This window comes from Penicillium macrosclerotiorum (assembly GCF_028827735.1).
Source record: "Penicillium macrosclerotiorum strain IBT 26536 chromosome Unknown utg000011l_segment0_segment0, whole genome shotgun sequence".
NCBI classification, from domain to species: domain Eukaryota; kingdom Fungi; phylum Ascomycota; class Eurotiomycetes; order Eurotiales; family Aspergillaceae; genus Penicillium; species Penicillium macrosclerotiorum.
Window position 1 is genome coordinate 470,101 of NW_026643090.1, and position 19,438 is coordinate 489,538.

Sequence of the window (19,438 nt, forward strand, 5' to 3'; positions counted from 1 at the left end):
GACAGACCAAGGCCCCAGCTGCGTGCAGCAAGGGACTGATCGTCCACTACCATAGGGTTCCCGGAGCACGCACAACAAGGTTCAAGATCTGCCGTCGGCACACCCCCCTACTTGCTGTCAGACATTGCCGCACAATTTCATTTCATGGTGGGTCAGCAGATGCATGTTCGCCCTTGGAGGGGCGGCTACCGGTCGGGTGGGTATTGCGTTGATGATGATGTGTGTGTGTTGCTCGTCTGGTTGCCCGGGAGCAGCTTTTGACATCAATCTCGGATGGGTGCATGGGTAAGAGGGGAGGGCCAGTGAGATTTGGGACATGAAATGCGAGTTAGACTAGATTGGAAGGGCGCGCAATGTTTCATAATGCATGTATATGCTGGGGTAGTATAGACACTATCGCGATCTACTATGCGCCGTCTTATTCTTCCCCTTTTGCGCTTTCATGGCATGCTATCATTCAGCTATACAGGTCGACGAAGGTACGATCAGAAGAGCAGAAGCCTTGTGCCCAGTTGAATCATAGTCTGCCGGGTCTCAAAGGTAATTGCCTTTTTTCTTTCCCTTGGTTTTGCTTTGCTTTTTCCTCCAGGGGAAGAAATCCGGACTATAGAAGTTGAATGCTCCACCCCTGGTCAACCTTTTTCGGCGATCTCAGCCGCACGGAGATCGGGCTGCAGCGACCGGACATGTCTTTCGAGTGAGTTGCAGGTACTTTGACGCAACCCGAAAGGAGAAGAAAAGAAAACCGAAAATAAAAAAGAGCACAATAAAAAGCAAAGAAATAGACAGGAAAGGAAAAATCAAAAAATCAGGGAAAAGGACATAGAAAAGCAAAGAATAAGGCTCAAAAAAAAGGCCCCCCATACTATAGTTTCTTTTTCGGCTGGGAGGCAGATCGGCGGGCAGCCGGACTGCCAAACCGCGCCCCCAAAGCCGGGCCCGGAAATCCAGGGACCCAATCACTACCACCGCACGACAAATTCGGCTGTTCAACCATCCTATCAGTCGGTCAGCCTCGCCCCTCGTTTTCACACTGCACACCTACGTATAATACATGCCTAGACACATCCTTCCAACTCCCGGGCCCGCGCGCCACAAGTCCAATCAAGCGTAGAACATGCGCCCCCCTTTCCCCAGGGCTGCGCCCGACCTATCCACTTTGGCCTTTGGTGGCTCCCGACCCAATAGGAACGCGCCCTCGGCTGCAGCCCCGCTGAGGAATCAAGATGCACTGCGATCGACTCCCAGCCCCGGCCCCCGGCGCCTTATTTGCCCGGTTGCGCATGGCGACAGACGACCTGTCCAGCGACGTCTGAAGGCGCCGACCGTCTGCATAGTGCTCGACGCCCACGCCTGCATGCCTTGCTGGGTATTCTGAGTGAGGGAAGTTGGGGGTGGGGGGGGGAGGGGGAAGGTAGTCTATAGATTCAAGGGCCTGGAATTCTGTCTTGCTGCAGAGCGTCTGTCGTGTGAGGGCGGTGTTGGGTAGGATTGAAATAGGTGTTGGGAGATAAGAGGACGATCGCTTGTCGTACTGCTTGCCGTTCGACGCTATATGCTCAATGTGATTACTCTATGGTCCCCAGGGCTGTAGAGTTTGAGTGACGGGAGCAGACCGGGGGCCGGGGGTGGGGGAAGAGGAGGTGGCTTATAGTTTGTTGGTCTAGGGGTTTTATTCAGTGCGAGAAAGGAACACAAAGTCGATCGTCGGTCCTGACGCGACCAGTGGGGGCGCCGTTGGTGTTGATGTTGGTTTGATTTCGAGCTCCCCAAGGCCATGGCGACCACCTCGGTCGGGCTGAATCTTCGCATCTGCAGGGCGGGAAAGCAGACGGACGCGGACAATTACCTTTTCTTGGCCAATCCCGTTACGATCCGAGAGGGAATTTTCTGACGACTCGAATAGGAGCCGGTGTAGGGAGGGTTATGTTGTTCGTGCGTTGGTATCTGGCCCGTCGCACACCAACCGTGGAGTTGCTGGTCCGGGAATCGGTCGAGTAAGACGTGTGAGAGGGACCCGGGGAGGTTTGATCTCATACATATCACTAGCTTGGAGACCAGATTGGTGTCAACGACATATGCACGAAATCTTTACATGGATCCCTCGAGGTCCTGGAGGACCTCGACCCGCTTCATATCTCTGCCAACCCCCCCCCTAAAGCCCTGCGAGCTACGTATATCCAACCGGGCACGATATATATATAATAGAGAGTCACCTAATATACTCCAACAACACCTTTGGAAAAATCCCCCATACTCGACCGGACGAGAATGACGGGCGTCACCTTAATACTAGATCCAGCTTCGAAAGTCCAAAAAAACCTACAACTCGGAACTCTCCAAACGCCTGAACTCTGCCCCGTCGCACCGTCATACCGTCTCGGAGCATAGTGCACGGGTCCAAGGTTCCCCCCCTCTGCGCCGAGGTCTGCTCCCGCCTGTGCCGCAACAGACTCGAGACCGACCGAGAAACCACCCACTGCGACAATCTATATAATCGACGCGCGCGAATGATCAGTGCGAAAGCTCCTGTGGAATTCCCTTGGCCAGAGAGACACGCGTGCCCATCCTCCTGCGTAGGTCTCCTTAAGTAATTCGACCGCCCATCCCCCTCGTCTCCACAAGTGGATGCGGCCCAAGCTATGCGCGCGGCTGCGCTGGGCGTGGAGCACACCCGAGCACATCCGGACGGCCCAGCAGGAAGAAAGAAAAAGGAAAAAGAAAAACCAAAAAAAAGGGAAAAAAAAGGAAAATTTTGCCAAAAAAGAAAATTTATATGTATATAGAGAGATAAATTCGAACGCATCATGTTAACCCTCCGTTTATGGTCTATCCAGCAAGGTGCGCTCCAGGACCATTGAGTCCGGAGGGAGGGGCGCACGGTGCTGCAGGGATCCGCCAAGAGCAGGAGGGAGGAGCAGCAGCTGTAGAGAGATGCGGACCCAACAGATCATGATACGCGGTGTTCAAGTGTCGGGAGAGGGGTTCAGTCCTCTGGGGCCGGGGGGACTCGGGCGCGGTTCGAGCTGGAGAGTATACGGCACAATAATTTGGGCTGGGCGGCTGTGTAACCCCGATGTTGGCAGGATCCGAGAGACAATAAGATGCAATGGGCTAAAGGGGAGGGGGAGATATATGGTTCATTGGGCAAGAGGCAGGCTACAGGATTTTGTGATCGGAAGGGATAGCCGCTGCAGATATATATATATATATATTCTGAAGGAGCTTATCGAGAAGGGGAGAAGGGGAGAAGAGAGAGAGCGAGAGAAAGAGAGAGAGCGCGAGAAAGCAGCTGTGTGTATATTATCTACACTCCTTCTGAAGTCTAGGACAGTGATTGAGACGTACCGACACCATAGGTCTATTCGTGGGTACTCCAGATATGTACCTCAGGTACAATTCCAGCACAGGAGAATAATCGTGCTCATGGATGAGATCCCCCGTTTGGCAGTGTTTCACAGGGCAAAGAGGGCTGCAACGTAACGGCGGCAGCGGCTCGGCTAGCCAAACCCTGTCCGATCGTATTGGAGGAAGAAGGGGAAGGAGGGAGGGTCGTGGTGGATAATGAGGTTGCGTATCCACGCCCCAAGTGGAGCCACAGGAAGTTTTTTTTTTTTTTCAGTTTTCCTCCGGGTGCTGACGACATGGGGGCCGATCGAGGCGGTTCAGCCTAGATGCGGCCAGGCAGGGGAAGGGGAGGGTGGAGGGTTCTTATTGTGCCCTAAAGGGCCACTGGATACGAAAATAGGACGCTTTTCTGACCACGGTACAGGGGGGTCATGGGCCTGTGCACATAGTCAGAATGGGAGCAATCTCAACCCAAAAGGAAGGGTTATTGGATGTCCTAGATGAGATTTAAAAAAAGAGACAAAAAATGAAAAAAAAAGAAAGAAAGAAATAGAATAGGTATGCCTAAGGGTAGTAATAATGGGAAGGCAAAAAGGCAAGGAAGGGGGTATGGTCAGCAGCATGTGTGCATAATCACATCTGGGCACCACGGGGGAAGGTGGACCTTGCCGCAGACTATACGGATTAGATCCGGAAGAACGGGGGGAAGGTCATGGAAGTGGACAGGTGGAAACGGGAAACGGGAAAAGGTATCAGGATCATCGGTGCTGTATCCACTGGCATGCAGCAACGGGCTGTGGCGCGTTGTGGCTGAGGAGAAAAACTTAGGACGAGCATAGAATTGGTCCAAAGAGAAGCCGCTACAGAGTATTGATATTGAAATAAGAAAATTAAAAATAGTCTGCATCATGAAGGCCTTGGGGGCACAGGAGACCAAAGGAGTCTAGGGTACATTGAAGACGGTCTCCCGGGTCCATCTAGGGTTCAAGGTGCCATCAATTCAATCCATTGTGATCCAAATTCTCGTGGCTAGAAGCTCGAGATCCCCCATTTCAAAGACTAGGTCGGTCTCGTTTCCACGCTTTTTGCGGAGTCCTAACTCTCGAAAAGGAATTTCGAGACCACCCGTAACTCGTGCGGGCTGGCTAGGCCGTGGGGACATCTCAATTTTGCTTGTTGGGATCGGCCAAGGCCCTTGGCGTCTTAACTGCTGGACTTTCCATTCTTCGAGAGTAGATTTGCACCGGAGAGTAAATTCACACCGGCGAGTAATAGCCTCGGTAATTACTGCTTGAGCATCGCCATGGGATTCATTCAGCTAGAAGAGAGCGTCTAGAGCTTTTTGGCCTCCACTACTAGAGTACTGGAGTCGGGCAAGTGGATGCCCTCCCAAGCGGCAGATGGGCAGGTTTTTAGGTACCATCGCCTCGTTTTGTTTGGGATGCCTCACGGGTAGTCATGGTCGATGTTTCTATCAGATCAGGACCCATTTGGCGTATCCAAGAATCAATACGTGAACTGAAGATCGCTGATGAGGCCGTACCGTAAGCCGAGGACTCCACCTTGAATAGGATTACGGAATTATGATGGTCCTAAAGCTCCTATGACTTTGAGAGTAAGCTTTCCTCGGAGTCTTCAGAGCCACGGTCAAGGAAGGCTCGGTTGTCCCATATTCAGCATAATGACATAGGGGGTTCCAAGTCCACTGTTCATCTCTAACCGCGCCGCAGCCCTACCTAGGACCTGACATCATTGGCTGTGTTCCTAGATACTGGTATTGTGGAGAACATCCTGGACGATCGCGCATAGTGATGGGGATGGGTGTTAGGCGGATAATTACCAGATTGAAGGGCAACTCCAGCAAGCAATAGTCAGTACTCATTAAGACGTCATTGTGACTCTTCTTTTGGACTCAATCATTTCTACGGTCCTTTCCCTGAGTAGACTTGCCGTGGCCTGTTGGGCGGATCCAAGAATACACACGTAAATTAAAGTTGATTGAGGCCGCAGCATAGATTGAGAGCTCTCATTTCAATAGGATCATAGAATCGATGATGATTAAGCATGACCTCTATAGGAAGCTCTCTTCGCAAGTCTTGAAAGTAGCAGCCAAGGATCACGTATTACAATAATCATAATTATATAAGGATTTCTAAACTCTCCATCTACCTCAGGCCGCTCTGCAGGCTGATCTAGGACCTGGTAACATTGCTTCTAAGATGCTGGTGCTGGTGACTGATGATGGATCTGATGTTAGATGGTTAGGTGAATGTATCCTGACAATCGGGAGAGAGGAGGGGGGAGGAAGCATAAGGAGGTGAGGGGGCGGGAGTTTGGTGGCCGACCGACTGGGATGGTGGACTGGGGGGGTGGAGGAGTCGACAGGGGGCAGGGATCTAGCTCTCGAGCAAGGCCGCACGGTCCATCATGCCGGGTCTTAGCTTTAGGCCCTGATGCCGCGTTAGGCTAAAGTCGCTAAGGTCGGAGTGGCACGGAGAACAGTCGCACTAGCACACTAACGGATCTTAGCGTGCACACCAGTGCGGCCACGGGGGAGTGCCCACCCCGAGGGGGGGACCCACCAGGGCGCCACTTGGCCCAACCGGGGAGTGTTCGTGTGTCAGAGAGTATGTACATACTCCCTCCTCCCGTTGTCGTGGAATGAGAGGTCGAGGGCCATAATCTGATCCATGATCGTGGGAAGGTATTCTGGTCCTGCTCAGCCTGCTCAGCCTGCTCAGCATCATTCGTGAGCAAGACATCCGGGCCTATGGATGGCATCCAGTACTCCGTAGTCTCGGTACCCTCGGTAGGGCCCCTAGAGGTGCAACCATGATGTACCGACCGTCCCCCACACCCGTTGGTTGAAAAATCCCTTCCGAAAAGAAAGAGGAAATAGAAAAAAAAAGAAAAAAAGACCGCCTCCAGATCGTCTCCACCACGCTAAACTACTTTTGGGTGTCAGCTCAGTTCTCTCTTTTTTTCGGCCTTTTTTTCCCCTTCGTTTTTCTCTTTTTAATTTTATTTTTCGTGTTGCTGGTTCCAGTGGCCGGCAAAGAAGAAGTAATCCCCAGCGGCTCCTCAGTGGCTCCCGTGGGCCCCCCTCCCTCCCAATGACAAGCCCCCCCGGCTCCGGCACGCTGAGTGGCCCAAGCCTCTTCCCCCCCCAAAAAGCCCCAAGTGGCCCCCGCTGGCGGTGACTGAGTTCCACCTCCAAACTGGCTTGCTGACTTTGCTTGACTTTCGCCGTCGTGACGGCCGCAAGAGCTGCGCAACCACTAGCGCCGCTTGGCGGAATTCACGCCTTTTCGCCAGCCTGCCAGCCCCTCGAAACTCTCTCCTCCCTTCTTCTCCTCGGGCTTCAATCTTCCCTTGCCCTGTACACCTCCTTCCCATCGATCTCCTTTCCCCTCCCCCAATCTTCACATTCTCCTATCTGCCAACTCTCTCTTTCCTCTTTCCTTCCTTTTCCCTTCCTCTCTCTGGTGCACGACATCATCTACCTCGTGTCTCCACACGCGCTCCCAACGCTCTCTCCCACAACCCCATCCCTATCGCGTGGAGAAGCACAACACCATCATTTCGCGTCGCCGATCGTTGGATTTTCATCACCGCCGGTCGGAGATTGCGCATCATACCGATCCTGCTAGGTCATAGCGACAGTGAATTGGCGATTGGAAGGGCACAACACCAACTCTCTGCGTTCAGACAGCTTCGCCTCAATTGCGGCCGTCCATCCTCGGGTAGATTGCATCATCGTGTCGCAAAGCCTCTGCCATTCCGGGCTCCTCGTCGGGTGAACCACCATCCTCTCGATCAACACTCGAACTCACCATGTCCCATACCCAACCCTCCCCCACGGCTGGAGTCGCGCCGCACCACCCTGCCGCGCACATGGCCGCGCACGCTCAGGTCAATGGCCACATGCCGCCGGCGGCCATGCCGTCGCAGGGTCAGAAAGGCGTCTCCCTCACCACCGCTCAAAAGATTGCCGCGCTCAATGAGCAAGTGTGGCTCCAGATTGGTAAGATCAAGCTTCCTCGGCATCGTCGATCGATCCTCATCCGTCCCCTTCTGCAATCAACGAACTGACCTGGCATCTCCTGTGGCGAATAGGCAGCTTGACGGAGCTAATGGGCGATCTGGATGGCGCCATGAATGCATATGAACAGGCACTGCGCCATAACCAGTGGTCCATTCCGGCCATGAACGCCATTTCCTGCATCCTTCGCACCAAGGAGCAGTTCCCCAAAGCTATCGAATATCTCCAAAACATTCTGAAGCTCGATCCGACCAGCGGAGAGACATGGGGTAGCTTGGGTCACTGCCATCTGATGATGGACAACCTCCAAGAGGCTTATACCTCGTATCAGCAGGCCCTGTATCACCTGCGCGACCCCAAGGTAAGTCGCCTCACACTCTCAGCCCCTGGCCTACCCAAGTTTCCCCACAAGTTCATGGCTAAGCGATCCTTAGGAACCCAAACTGTGGTACGGAATTGGTATCCTGTATGATCGCTATGGATCTCTTGACCATGCCGAAGAAGCATTCTCTCAAGTCATGCGGATGGCCCCCGAATTTGAGAAGGCCAACGAGATTTACTTCCGCCTTGGCATCATATACAAGCAACAGCAGAAATTCAGCCAGAGTTTGGAGGTATGTTTATCTAGCCCCTTGGGCCTGGTTGTAGTTGGCGGGATTTTTTCTTACTCACCTTTTGACTGCAGTGTTTCAAGTACATCGTTAGTGATCCGCCTCGCCCTCTGACCGAGGAGGACATCTGGTTCCAGATTGGCCATGTTCACGAGCAGCAGAAAGATGTAAGTTCCCCATTTCCTATGACTTATCAGTTGCCGCTGTCTAACACCGTCCGCCTTTAGTTCGATTCTGCACAAGCTGCCTACCGCCGCGTCCTCGAACGTGATCCCAACCACGCCAAAGTTCTTCAGCAACTGGGATGGCTCTTCCACCAACAGAGCAACACCTATACCAGCCAAGAGAAGGCCATTGAGTATCTTGAAAAGTCGGTCAGTGCCGGTGAGTTATATCTTCTTCTGTCGTCTCTCCAACAATAAATATATAGTAGTGCTAACTCCTGGTGACGATGCAGACAACGGTGATGCTCAAAGCTGGTATCTCCTTGGTCGGTGCTATATGTCACAGGCCAAGTACCCGAAAGCCTATGAGGCTTACCAGCAGGCCGTCTACCGGGATGGTCGCAACCCGACTTTCTGGTGCTCAATTGGTGTGCTCTACTACCAAATCAACCAGTACCGCGATGCGCTCGATGCTTATTCTCGTGCGATCCGCCTGAACCCATACATCTCGGAGGTTTGGTACGACCTTGGAACTCTCTACGAGTCGTGCAACAACCAGATTGCAGACGCTTTGGACGCCTATGGACGTGCCGCGGATCTCGATCCCACCAACGTTCACATTAAGGCGCGTCTGCAGTTGCTTCAGAGTCAGCTGTCTGGTTCTGGCCAGCAGAACAATGGCCCTGTTCCCCCGCCACAAGATGTCCACCCTCAGGCTTACCAAGCACCTGGTGTCGGCGCTCCCCCTGCTCCTCAATGGGGTGGCCCTGCGCCCGCGCCAGTCGGCCCCCTGCTCAGGCGCCTGCTCCCCCTCGACAGGTCCCTGACTGGAACCGTGGCATCAATGACCTGCAGTCCCAGCCTCCAGCCCCGCCTGCGAATGGCCTTGATCAGCGGGATGCTCCTCGTGCTCCTGGTGCTGCTCCTCAGGCCAGTCCCCGACAGGAGCCTGGCCGGGCGTTCCCTGATCCTGCTCGTCCCGGTGTTCCTCGTTCCCCTAAGATGGGTGGCCCTGGCGTCTATCCCCCGCCTCACACTTTGCCTCAACTGGGCAATGCTCCCGCCTCTGGACATGAACGTGCTCCGAGTGGCGGCGGCGTGCCTCCTTTCAGCTCTGCTGCTCGCGGACCTCTTCCTCCTGCTCCTCCCGGTGCTCCTGCTCCTGGCGGTCCTAATGGCGGTGCAGCTAGCAGTGGTGCTCCTCCCTACCCCCGTCCGTTTACTCCCCCCACTGAGATTCGCCCCATCCGTGACGAGCCCCGTCCCTCCTCCCCGGATCGACCTACCCCCACCAACAATACCACCATGGCCCTAGTGCGCCCACTCCTGGCGGTGGCAGCACTACTGGTATCGCTTCTGGAGCCCCTGCCCCTGCTTCCGCCGCCACTGCTGCCGAGGCTGCAGCTCGTGAACGCGGTGAAGAGCGTCCCCCATCTGCCATGAAGCGTGGGCGAGAATGGGAGGGCGTGGATGGCCCGGTCAAGAAGCAGGCTAATGAGGAAAACCGGGCTCGTCTAGATGACCAGAATAGCCGTCGTGCAAGCCCTCCGGCTCGTCTGCCGTCTCCCGGTGAGATGCAGCGACGCAGCTCGTCGGAAGCCCGTCGCGAGGACGCCCGCCGTGCAAACGAGAACTACCACCCCTCGGAAGCGGCCCATCACCCTCACACTCTGCCCTCCATCCAGAGCATGCCGCCTCACCCTACCGGTGGGCCCAGCCTTCCTCCCATGGCTGAGAGCGCTGCTCCTGTTCCCCCTAACGGCCCTCCTTCGGCACCTCCATCAGCCAACACCCCGGTCAAGGAGGAAGCTCCCCGCCCAGAGGCGCCTTCATCCCATGAGCCCCCTGCGCGGAAGATGGATGTTGATGAGGACTACGATGACGATGCGGACGAAGAGAAGAAGGCTAGTGGTGCCCCCAAAGGTAGCCCGAACGGCAGCGCTGCGGGCAATGTTGCCAACGGCAATGGCGTTGCCAGCAACGGCCGCCAGGGTACCCCCTCCAAGGCCGAGTCATCTGCGTAAAAAGGAAACTCGACTGCTAGGTGTTTTGCTTTGTCATTCTCGTCATTTCCGATAAATGAACGTTTCTCTTTCCTCCCCCTTTGGCTACTTTCTCATCTGTGTCCTTTTTATCCTCTTTTCAATTGCGTCATGTACGGTATGAATGTGAGTCAACGTCTGGTCGGTCTACTTCCTGCTGAGCCCGAGGCGCTGGAATCCGGCCACGCCTGTATTCGTTCTTTCTGCTCTTTTATGATTTTTTATTAGTTCTTTTCCTTGTGAATTTTTATTTTTGTCTATGCCCTAGGCACCCTTGTGGAAGCACATCCAGCAAATCCAGCCATTTTGACGTCTATATCTTTCAATCGTTGAATTGTAAATTGTGAACTAGAAAATGCTTATAGTAATTAGTAGAAGAAATGGGCTGCAATCGAGCCGATCTATCTTGATCTGTCATTGTCCTGTCCAGGCGGAATTTTTCTGAGCATGTAGTACGATCTCGGGGGCCCGCAAGTCCACTTGTTTGTTAGGTTTGGGGCTTTGGGGGATTTGGCAAGACCCACCAAACGAGAAATATCACGTGAGAAAACTGACGAAGTCCCACGGATTCACACAGTTCTGCACGTGACAGGTCGCTTGTCGAGGTACCTTAGTAAGCACACACTCGGCAAGCGCAAAATAACTTCCACACTTTCGGATAGTCACTCTAACCACCTCGACGACTAACGACAACACAGGGTCAAGATGTGAGTCGCCCTTCGAACCAAATACTTTTGACGGTCTTGTGGAATACAATTGCTAATGTCAATTCTTCTTAAAGGAGTCACCGGAAGTACGAAGCTCCTCGCCACGGTTCGTAACCCAGCATTTTCTCTTTGCGCCGAGTCGAAAAAAGCGAAACTTCGACAAAATTCTCAGATGAACGGTTTTACTGATATTTTTCTTCAGGCTCCCTGGCCTACCTGCCGCGCAAGCGTGCTGCCCGCCACCGCGGAAAGGTCAAGAGGTGAGTTGTTATCGAAATCTGCAGAAATTTCATGCCCGGGATTGTCGAATTGGCGTATACTGAGACTTTTTTTCGCCAGCTTCCCCAAGGATGACCCCAAGAAGCCCGTCCACCTGACTGCCTCCATGGGCTACAAGGCCGGTATGACCACCGTCGTCCGTGACCTTGACCGTCCCGGTGCCAAGATGCACAAGAAGGAGATTGTCGAGGCCGTCACCGTCATCGAGACTCCTCCTGTAAGAACTCCCCTCTTGCCATCTCCGGGCTAGGAAAGCAGACGTATCCTAATAATCATGTCCAATAGCTCGTTGCCGTTGGTGTCGTTGGCTACATCGAGACCCCCCGCGGTCTCCGCTCGCTCACCACCGTCTGGGCTGAGCACCTGAGCGACGAGGTCAAGCGCCGCTTCTACAAGAACTGGTACAAGAGCAAGAAGAAGGCCTTCACCAAGTACGCCAAGCAGCACGCCGAGTCTTCCGGTGCCTCCATCACCCGTGAGCTTGAGCGCATCAAGAAGTACTGCACTGTCGTCCGTGTCCTCGCCCACACTCAGATCCGCAAGACCCCCATCAAGCAGAAGAAGGCCCACCTTATGGAGATCCAGGTCAACGGTGGTGCTGTTGCCGACAAGGTCGACTTCGCCCGCAACCTCTTCGAGAAGACCATTGACATCGACACCATCTTCGAGAAGGATGAGATGATCGACGTCATTGCCGTCACCAAGGGTCACGGTTTCCAGGGTGTTACCTCCCGTTGGGGTACCACCAAGCTGCCCCGCAAGACTCACAAGGGTCTGCGTAAGGTCGCCTGTATCGGTGCCTGGCACCCTAGCCACGTCCAGTGGACTGTTGCCCGTGCTGGTCAGATGGGTTACCACCACCGTACCTCCTGCAACCACAAGGTCTTCCGCATTGGCAAGGCCTCCGATGAGGGCAGCGCCTCCACCGAGTTCGACATCTCCAAGAAGCAGATCACTCCGTATGTTCACCTCATCACACTCCTTTCTTACATTGGTTCTTTTACTAACGATGCCTTTCTAGCATGGGTGGCTTCGTTCACTACGGTGAGGTCAAGAACGACTGGGTCATGCTCAAGGGCTCTGTTCCCGGTGTCAAGAAGCGTGTCATGACTCTCCGCAAGACCCTCTACCCCCAGACTTCCCGCCGTGCCACCGAGAAGGTCGAGCTCAAGTGGATCGATACCTCCTCCAAGTTCGGTCACGGTGCTTTCCAGACCGCCGAGGAGAAGAAGGCCTTCATGGGTACCCTCAAGAAGGATCTTATCCAGACTGTTTAAGGTGTTTAAAGAACTGGTTGGTGGTGGTGCAACGTATTTCCCCGTTCAATAAAAAAGCGAACAATTATCTTCACGACTTGTGTCTTCGTAAAATTGGTATTCGTAACTCGCCGTTTCCAAGTAGATAAAGTAGGTTGGTAGATTTGCGGTATTGGATTCTCTGGATTGTTTTAGACCACTGCAGCCAATTTCTCTGGGAGAGTCAAGCTAGACGTGGTCTAGCAGTACAATTCTTCTACCTGCGCAGCGGTGCTAAAGTCTCCTGTCTACTTGCATTTTGTTGTGATTTTGTTGTGGTTCGCCGTCGACTGAACCAAGTGACCGTGACCAAATCTGCGTCAATATATATATATCTCTCTCTATCCGGACATCCCAGAACGTTAGCGCTATTTTATTGCAGAATCCTTCGTCATCCGACATTTTTTAACAAAAATTCTTACCTGATCGTTGATTCCCAACGTTCCCGTTCTCCTCTAGCCTGCCACCTCGTCATCCGCCACAAAACTTTGTGGTGCAACAGCATGCGGCCGCAGTCGAATATCCATTGCGTCATCCCACACTTGCCCTCAACTTCCCCAAACTACGCACGTCAATCCACACGGACACGCTTTGGACGTCTAACAATTTCGATTCAGCACTCTCAACCTCGAAGTCACGGTCTTGGTCTCTCCCAAATATCTTTGCCCAACCGACCTCTCTGCAGCAACCAATTCTCAACCTGTCAGAAAACCCATCTTGACCTCCCCGCAGCTCGAAGGTCGCTGCTACTGCCAACCGCTTGTCTCTCCCAATACTCTTCCTTCTCCACCTTGTCTCCCAAAATGGCCTCCGACAATGATTACATGTCCTTCTTGAACAAAGCCAACGCAGACCTCGACGCCGGACGTACCCCGCAGCAAGGGGCCAGTACCACCAAAACCGAGACCGTCCATGCCTCCGTTCAGATCCCGGCGTCGCTCCAGTCGGTCGATGCATACTACATTTCCGACGCAGACGAGCCCTTTGAGCCGGTCGCCCTGCGCTGGGAGGGTGCGTCGCGGGGCATCTGGCCCAACGCAGGTACGCTTCGCCTGCTCTCCTCCTACATACTGCCCCGCTGTCCTACATTGCCGGGCCTTGCCGCCTCCAGGGCTCTTCCCCAGCATGGCTATTATCCCACTCCCCTTAAGGAGGATCTTTGAATTCCCTTTCTATCCCTGAAAGCAAAAATTGGAATATCATAGACTCAGCTGCTGACCCCGTCTTTCGTATCTAGATCAACTCTCCGGCCTGATCTCCCCTGATGCCGATCTCTCACAGGCTATCTCGACCCTGACTCCATCTTCCTTCGACCCTAAGAACCAATATGCCTCGGTGCTGCACGCGGTGCGCGCGGCGGCTGTGGAGAAGGACGTTGATGCTGACCAGGCTGGAGTTGAGGTTAAGGTTTACCGAGTCGAGTTGACCAGCACGAAGATCGAGTACTGGGTTCTCGCGCTGAATGTCCCCGAAGGACGTATCGTTGGCTTGCGGGCCAAGTCCATTGAGTCGTAGGCCCGTTCAACCAACAAGACAATCTACGGTAATGGGCTTTTGCCAGGTGAATTGAGTTTCTGCAGCGTTTGCTTTGTATATTTTGTATGTACGGTGTCGCCTTTACGGGGGACAGATGATATAACGCCTCTTGTTTGTATTGGTTGCAAGTAGTCTGTAAAGAGAGGCATGGACTATCTTGCCTGAGAAGCGCCGAATGATTCCTGACCTATAATTGCATACTGATTCCGGCACAGCCGGGTTTCCCGTCTTCTCCGCGTGCCCATCGTCCCCTTGACGCCTGGCGTACCAGTAAGAATGCTCAATCACAAGAAGAGACACTTAGTGGAGGACGGGAAGTGCGGAAGCCGTGCCTTTGAGGTCATCCTGACAGCTTCTCCTTCGGGCATCGCGGCATTCCCGTGCGGCATTGACCCGAGGCCAGGGACGCGTGTTCGGGAATGGCCGCTGCCTTGAATTTGGATAATTCAGGTCTGAGAAAATATCGCAATTGAATGAACGAGAGGACTGGTTCTCTCTGGGATAGGTACTGGGATAGGTGCTAAAAGGTGATCGGACATAGATCGAAGAAGACAAAACGGAGTGGTTGCAGGGCCGCTTCAGCCCGATGCGAACCGTGGTTGGCCCCGCCACCTGATTCGCCCACCACAACTCTACTTTGTCTTCGCGCTCCATCTTGGTGGACTGTATACATTTCTGTCGCCGGTGGCTCGATACAAACGGGCTTCAATCGCAAAGGCAATGCCGATCCCCAGATTCCTGGCCAGCATTCAGGGGTCCCATTCCTCGCTGCCCCGGGGAGGGCTTGTCCGGAATGCGCGTCGCCCTGCAATGGTCATACGGCTTCAAGATGCAGCGCAGAGCATCAACACCCGACAGGAATACGGCTGATATTGAATTGAAACGTTTCATCGAGAAATTCGTTCATGCTTGCATCTTTTGGTGCGGCTGATGGGAAGATTATACTCTGATCCATTCAATTGTGCCCACGAAACTCTCTCTCTCTCTCTGACTAGACACATACCACGGGTTGCCCCCTTGGACGGGCTCTGTCATTCTTGACTCCCTCGTGCACCCAAACAACAATCCCTCGGATCAATCTAGGCTCTTCTTTTCTTGCGCAGGTCTGGTGTTTTCCTTTTTCTTCTCCGTTGCTTCAACGCTGTTGCTGGACACACCGACTCGCTCCGCTTCGCCTAGGGACATTGGATGCCATCCAAGTGGTCCTGTCCACTCTTTCGCATCCATTGCACTTGACGACGGGTCCGACAAATATTGGATCTGTGTTCTTTTACAGTCCTTACCGGCTTGGTTCTGGGGGGATAGAGAGGCGAAGCGCAAGGACGAAGAAACGGGAACAGAGCAGATCGACTTGACCAGGGTATCTCGACCGAAGGCTTAATTGCAAGACCAGGACACGGAAACCGCCACAACATTGCATTTCCCGCTTTGCGCAGACCTTGATGATATAACGCCCACTTGCATTGGATTGACAACAACTGAACCGGAATCGGGTTTGACCTTGGTGCTTTCGCGCTGCAGAAGATACAGATGTCGGACCAGGACTCGGAATCCTCTTCCTCGAGACACGAGATGCCTCACATCCGCCTCAACTCGGGTCGCCAGGACCCATTCGTCGAAACGAATGAGGGGTATGCCCCGCTGACTGGCCGAACGATTCCCAGGCCCTTGACGCCTCAGGGCCTGGATCTACCCACTCCTCTGGGAGCACAGGGCATGTCGCCATATGGCACTTCAAACGCGCCCGAGTCGTCCGAATTCCTGCTCCCACCGAAGCTAAGACCAACCCCGCGTGATGAAGACCGATCTGGCTCGCCGGACCGGTGGACAGCTCGGTCTAGTGTGAGCTCCTTGAGTCGCGAGAGTCGGTTTCAAATGGATCCTTTCGCGGACTCTCGGGCGCCATCTCGTTCTGGAAGCGATGAGTACGACGTGAACACACAAACTGTTTCAGAAAAGTTCAATATCATGCCGACAGATGGATTGCTCCTGTTTCCTGAGGACGTGGAGAAAGATGATTATCTGCACAACCCCGATCCGGCGGACATGGACCGCGACTGTGATGTATGCAATCGTCGAGGTATGCTAAATGTGGGCGGGTTGGTGTTTCTGACACTTGGTATCCTAACCCTGTTTATTGGGTACCCGGTCATGTAAGAATTATCCCTCCATTTCGGTTCGACGCCCGGATGTTCGGACAGCTAACACAAGCCTGTATTAGATCGTGGGTGGAAAGCATATTGAAACCCACATCCCCTTGTAGACCGGGAGATTATCTCTGCCTTGATGTCGGGGAGCAGCCTCTCTTGAGCAATATCAGAACAGGTTTGATTGACCCCGATACGCCTGAGTCTGCAATGACCAAGAAGAATGCAGACGGCACAGAATGGAAGTTGGTGGTATGTTTTGAAAGGATGTGATATTTGAATTACAGCCATATTAACCTGCTGGAACAGTTTTCCGATGAGTTCAACTTGCCTGGCCGGACGTTCTATGACGAGGATGACCCCTTCTTCCAAGCGGTGGACCTCTGGTATGGCGTGACAATGGATAAAGAGGTAATTAAATATGTCGAAAGAAGAGACTAGCTTGCATCACAACTGACCGTCGACAGTGGTATGATCCTGACGCGGTAACCACGAATGAGGGTGTATTAGAAATCCGATTCGATGACTTCAAGAATCACGGCCTGCAGTTCCGATCCGGCATGGTCCAGACTTGGAACAAGCTCTGCTTCAAAGGTGGCCGACTCGAAGCTAGTTTGTCTCTGCCCGGTGATGGACACATTCAAGGATTCTGGCCTGGTTTCTGGGCTATGGGCAACCTTGCCCGTCCCGGTCATGCTGCTACGACCGATGGTCTGTGGCCATACAGCTACCATGATGGCTGCGACGCAGGAATCACTCCGAACCAAAGCTCGCCGGATGGAATCAACTTCCTTCCCGGCATGCGACTCCCGGGATGCACCTGTCCAGGATCTGATCATCCCTCTCCAGGCCGCGCTCGCAGTGCGCCCGAAATCGATGTTATTGAGGGTAGTACTGCACCTCTGAATGGCGATCAGAATGCGTATATTGGTAGCGCCTCGCAGAGTTTGCAAACCGCTCCATTTGATCTCTGGTACATGCCAGACTACGGTAAGGGCCTGTTCACTCTAAGATATCCTCGTACGCTGTTTTGAATTCCTCTAATCTGTCTCTCAATCAGATTTTACTGCTGTCTATGACCCACGAATTACCCAGATCAACGCTTACCGCGGTGGTATCTACCAACAAGCGATGTCTGGCCTCACAAATCTCAACAGTCGCTGGTACAACGGCACTGAGTATCAGAACTTCGCCTTCGAGTACACTCCAGGTGCCACAGGAAATGTGACCTGGTTCGTTGGTGCTGATAAGACTTGGACGCTCGACGGGCGTGCAATCGGGCCCAACGGCAATGTCGGCCAGCGCATGATCCCTCTCGAGCCGATGAGCGTTGTGATGAACCTGGGTATGGCAGACAACTTCGCGCCACAGAATCACACTATTCGCGAATATATGCCCGCTTACTTGCGTTTCGACTACATCCGGATCTACCAGGACCCGGACGATGTGAGCATAACCTGCGACCCGCCTGGTTGGGAGACAACTGGCTATATCGAGGCACACCGGCGGGCGTATGATAATCATAATCTGACAACCTGGTGAGTGTCTTAACATCCTACCCCTCTACTGGTATCACTCATGAATACTCTCCTCTAACCCACCTTTTTCATCCAGGGCGGACGCTGGTTACCACTGGCCGAAGAACAGCTACATGCACGGGTGCTCGTAGCGCGTGTATTATTGGCCGACTACCACGCCTGATCTAGGTCTTTCATTTCTCTCTGGGTTGTTTCATCTTCTGCGTCGTTTTTAGCGGCATTTTTTTCGGCGTTGGCGTTGTTGGGCATCTCATTTCGACAATTAGTTCGATACCTTCTACTATCCTTTATTTCAAGATCTATTCATCTTCTCTTCCAGTCGATTCAACCACGTATAATCTGTGGGCTTCGTATTATCATGGTCAGATTTCAAAAGAGCAATGAATTTTTACATCCCACCAAGACTTTGACATGTTTCTCTTGATAATGGCCTTTGTGGCCGTGACCTTTGTCTGAGTTCTATTGCAGTGGCTGCTATTGTATACCACGCCTTGCGAGACCTCACCCTCATTTCGCGTTACCCGTTACCTATCGTAGTCTCTCCGCTAGGCTAACTGTATCCCGTATGATGCGATCCCAGACCGTATATAAGCTTAGGGTTGTCCTGTCTTCTTCTTAAGACCATATTACTTCTACTAGTAATATAAGACTAGTATCTAGGCCCGGGTGCGAGTCGGGTATCAAGAGGTTGGGTGGTTTTCGTATCCCGTTAGCCCCTGATTTTGGTATAGTTGTAGGGTCCGGGTCGAACCGTATAACCACGGCGGATTCACTATGGTACTCTAGTATCAAACACTTGATACCACTAACCTGCCGCTTTTGAATTTTACCTTGATAACTACCCCCTCCACTGAAAGATCCTAGATAGCCCCTCGAAATCTAGCGACTCTAGTATTCTAATACCTAGCGCTCGGTACCATTAGCCCTCATTGTCGATACTAGAGTTCCCTAAAAATGATATTATTCAGAATAATCTATCATCACTTTTGATAATTTTTTCAACTTTACTCCCAAACCTTGCACCGCCTGGCGCTTCTGCAGCGCTGGAACATTGCCAGCGACTCCAAGGCGCTGGAACTAGGATGCGGGCAGGGGGACTGCACGACTGTCCTTGCCTATGCTGTGGGTAAGCAGGAGAGAGTAATGGCGTTCGATCCGGCGGAATTGGATTATGGTGAGTCCTCTGACTTTTGTGACCATGCTGCTTGTCCTGGGGGTGCGAGCGGAAAGCAGCCGACTGATGGCTCCTGCAGGTGCCCCGTATACTCTCGGTCAAGCACAGAGTCACATCTCGCAAGGCTCGTTGGGTCGGCGGATTACTTGGGTCCACTGTTAAGCATCTCTATTGGCCTCCATATATAGTAGAACGGATCAACATGAAAGATCAACATGAATTACCCACTGAGGGGCTAAGTGGACTTGGGGCCAGCTCTGGGGCCAGCCATGGGGCTACAGGAAATTTACCCTGTTTGGGGTGGTCCCGCCCAATAATTGCGGCCCCAGCCTTTCATTGTCCAGATTCGGATTGAAATAAAATTTATAAAGAGGGCTGAGGGGAGAGGGCAGTCTTCTCCAACTTTCTTCGTTGGTTAGCAAGCGCAAGAAGTAACAATCACATTGTCAGACCAGCTCTCCTTCCACTTTCGCCTCAATTGCTTTACATCCCTCTTCCATCATTACTACCACTCCTTACTCCTTTCAACGAAGTTTCAAGCTCTCGGCAATTAAG

The 19,438-nt window shown here is 53.1% G+C and overlaps 3 protein-coding genes across 3 annotated transcripts; all 3 read left to right on the plus strand.

The window, feature by feature from the left end:
• Positions 1-7,182: 7,182 nt before the first annotated feature.
• On the plus strand, positions 7,183-12,470 carry N7462_011136 (60S ribosomal uL3 domain-containing protein; the record flags this gene model as incomplete). Its single annotated transcript, XM_057082850.1, has 14 exons — positions 7,183-7,372; positions 7,465-7,751; positions 7,825-8,004; positions 8,076-8,168; positions 8,229-8,385; positions 8,459-8,946; positions 8,985-9,378; positions 9,423-10,185; positions 10,906-10,914; positions 10,989-11,020; positions 11,117-11,174; positions 11,254-11,410; positions 11,479-12,152; positions 12,215-12,470. 14 exons carry the CDS (start codon positions 7,183-7,185, stop codon positions 12,468-12,470), a joined length of 3,738 nt encoding a protein of 1,245 aa, XP_056928205.1.
• An 821-nt stretch (positions 12,471-13,291) lies between these two features.
• N7462_011137 (uncharacterized protein) lies at positions 13,292-14,003 on the plus strand (the record flags this gene model as incomplete). The annotated part of the gene is made up of 2 exons (XM_057082851.1): positions 13,292-13,529; positions 13,726-14,003. 2 exons carry the CDS (start codon positions 13,292-13,294, stop codon positions 14,001-14,003), a joined length of 516 nt encoding a protein of 171 aa, XP_056928206.1.
• Positions 14,004-15,554: 1,551 nt separating this feature from the next.
• N7462_011138 (SKN1/KRE6 family beta-glucan synthesis-associated protein) lies at positions 15,555-17,840 on the plus strand (the record flags this gene model as incomplete). The annotated part of the gene is made up of 6 exons (XM_057082852.1): positions 15,555-16,177; positions 16,246-16,423; positions 16,481-16,582; positions 16,639-17,161; positions 17,232-17,709; positions 17,786-17,840. 6 exons carry the CDS (start codon positions 15,555-15,557, stop codon positions 17,838-17,840), a joined length of 1,959 nt encoding a protein of 652 aa, XP_056928207.1.
• Between the last annotated feature and the right edge of the window lie 1,598 nt (positions 17,841-19,438).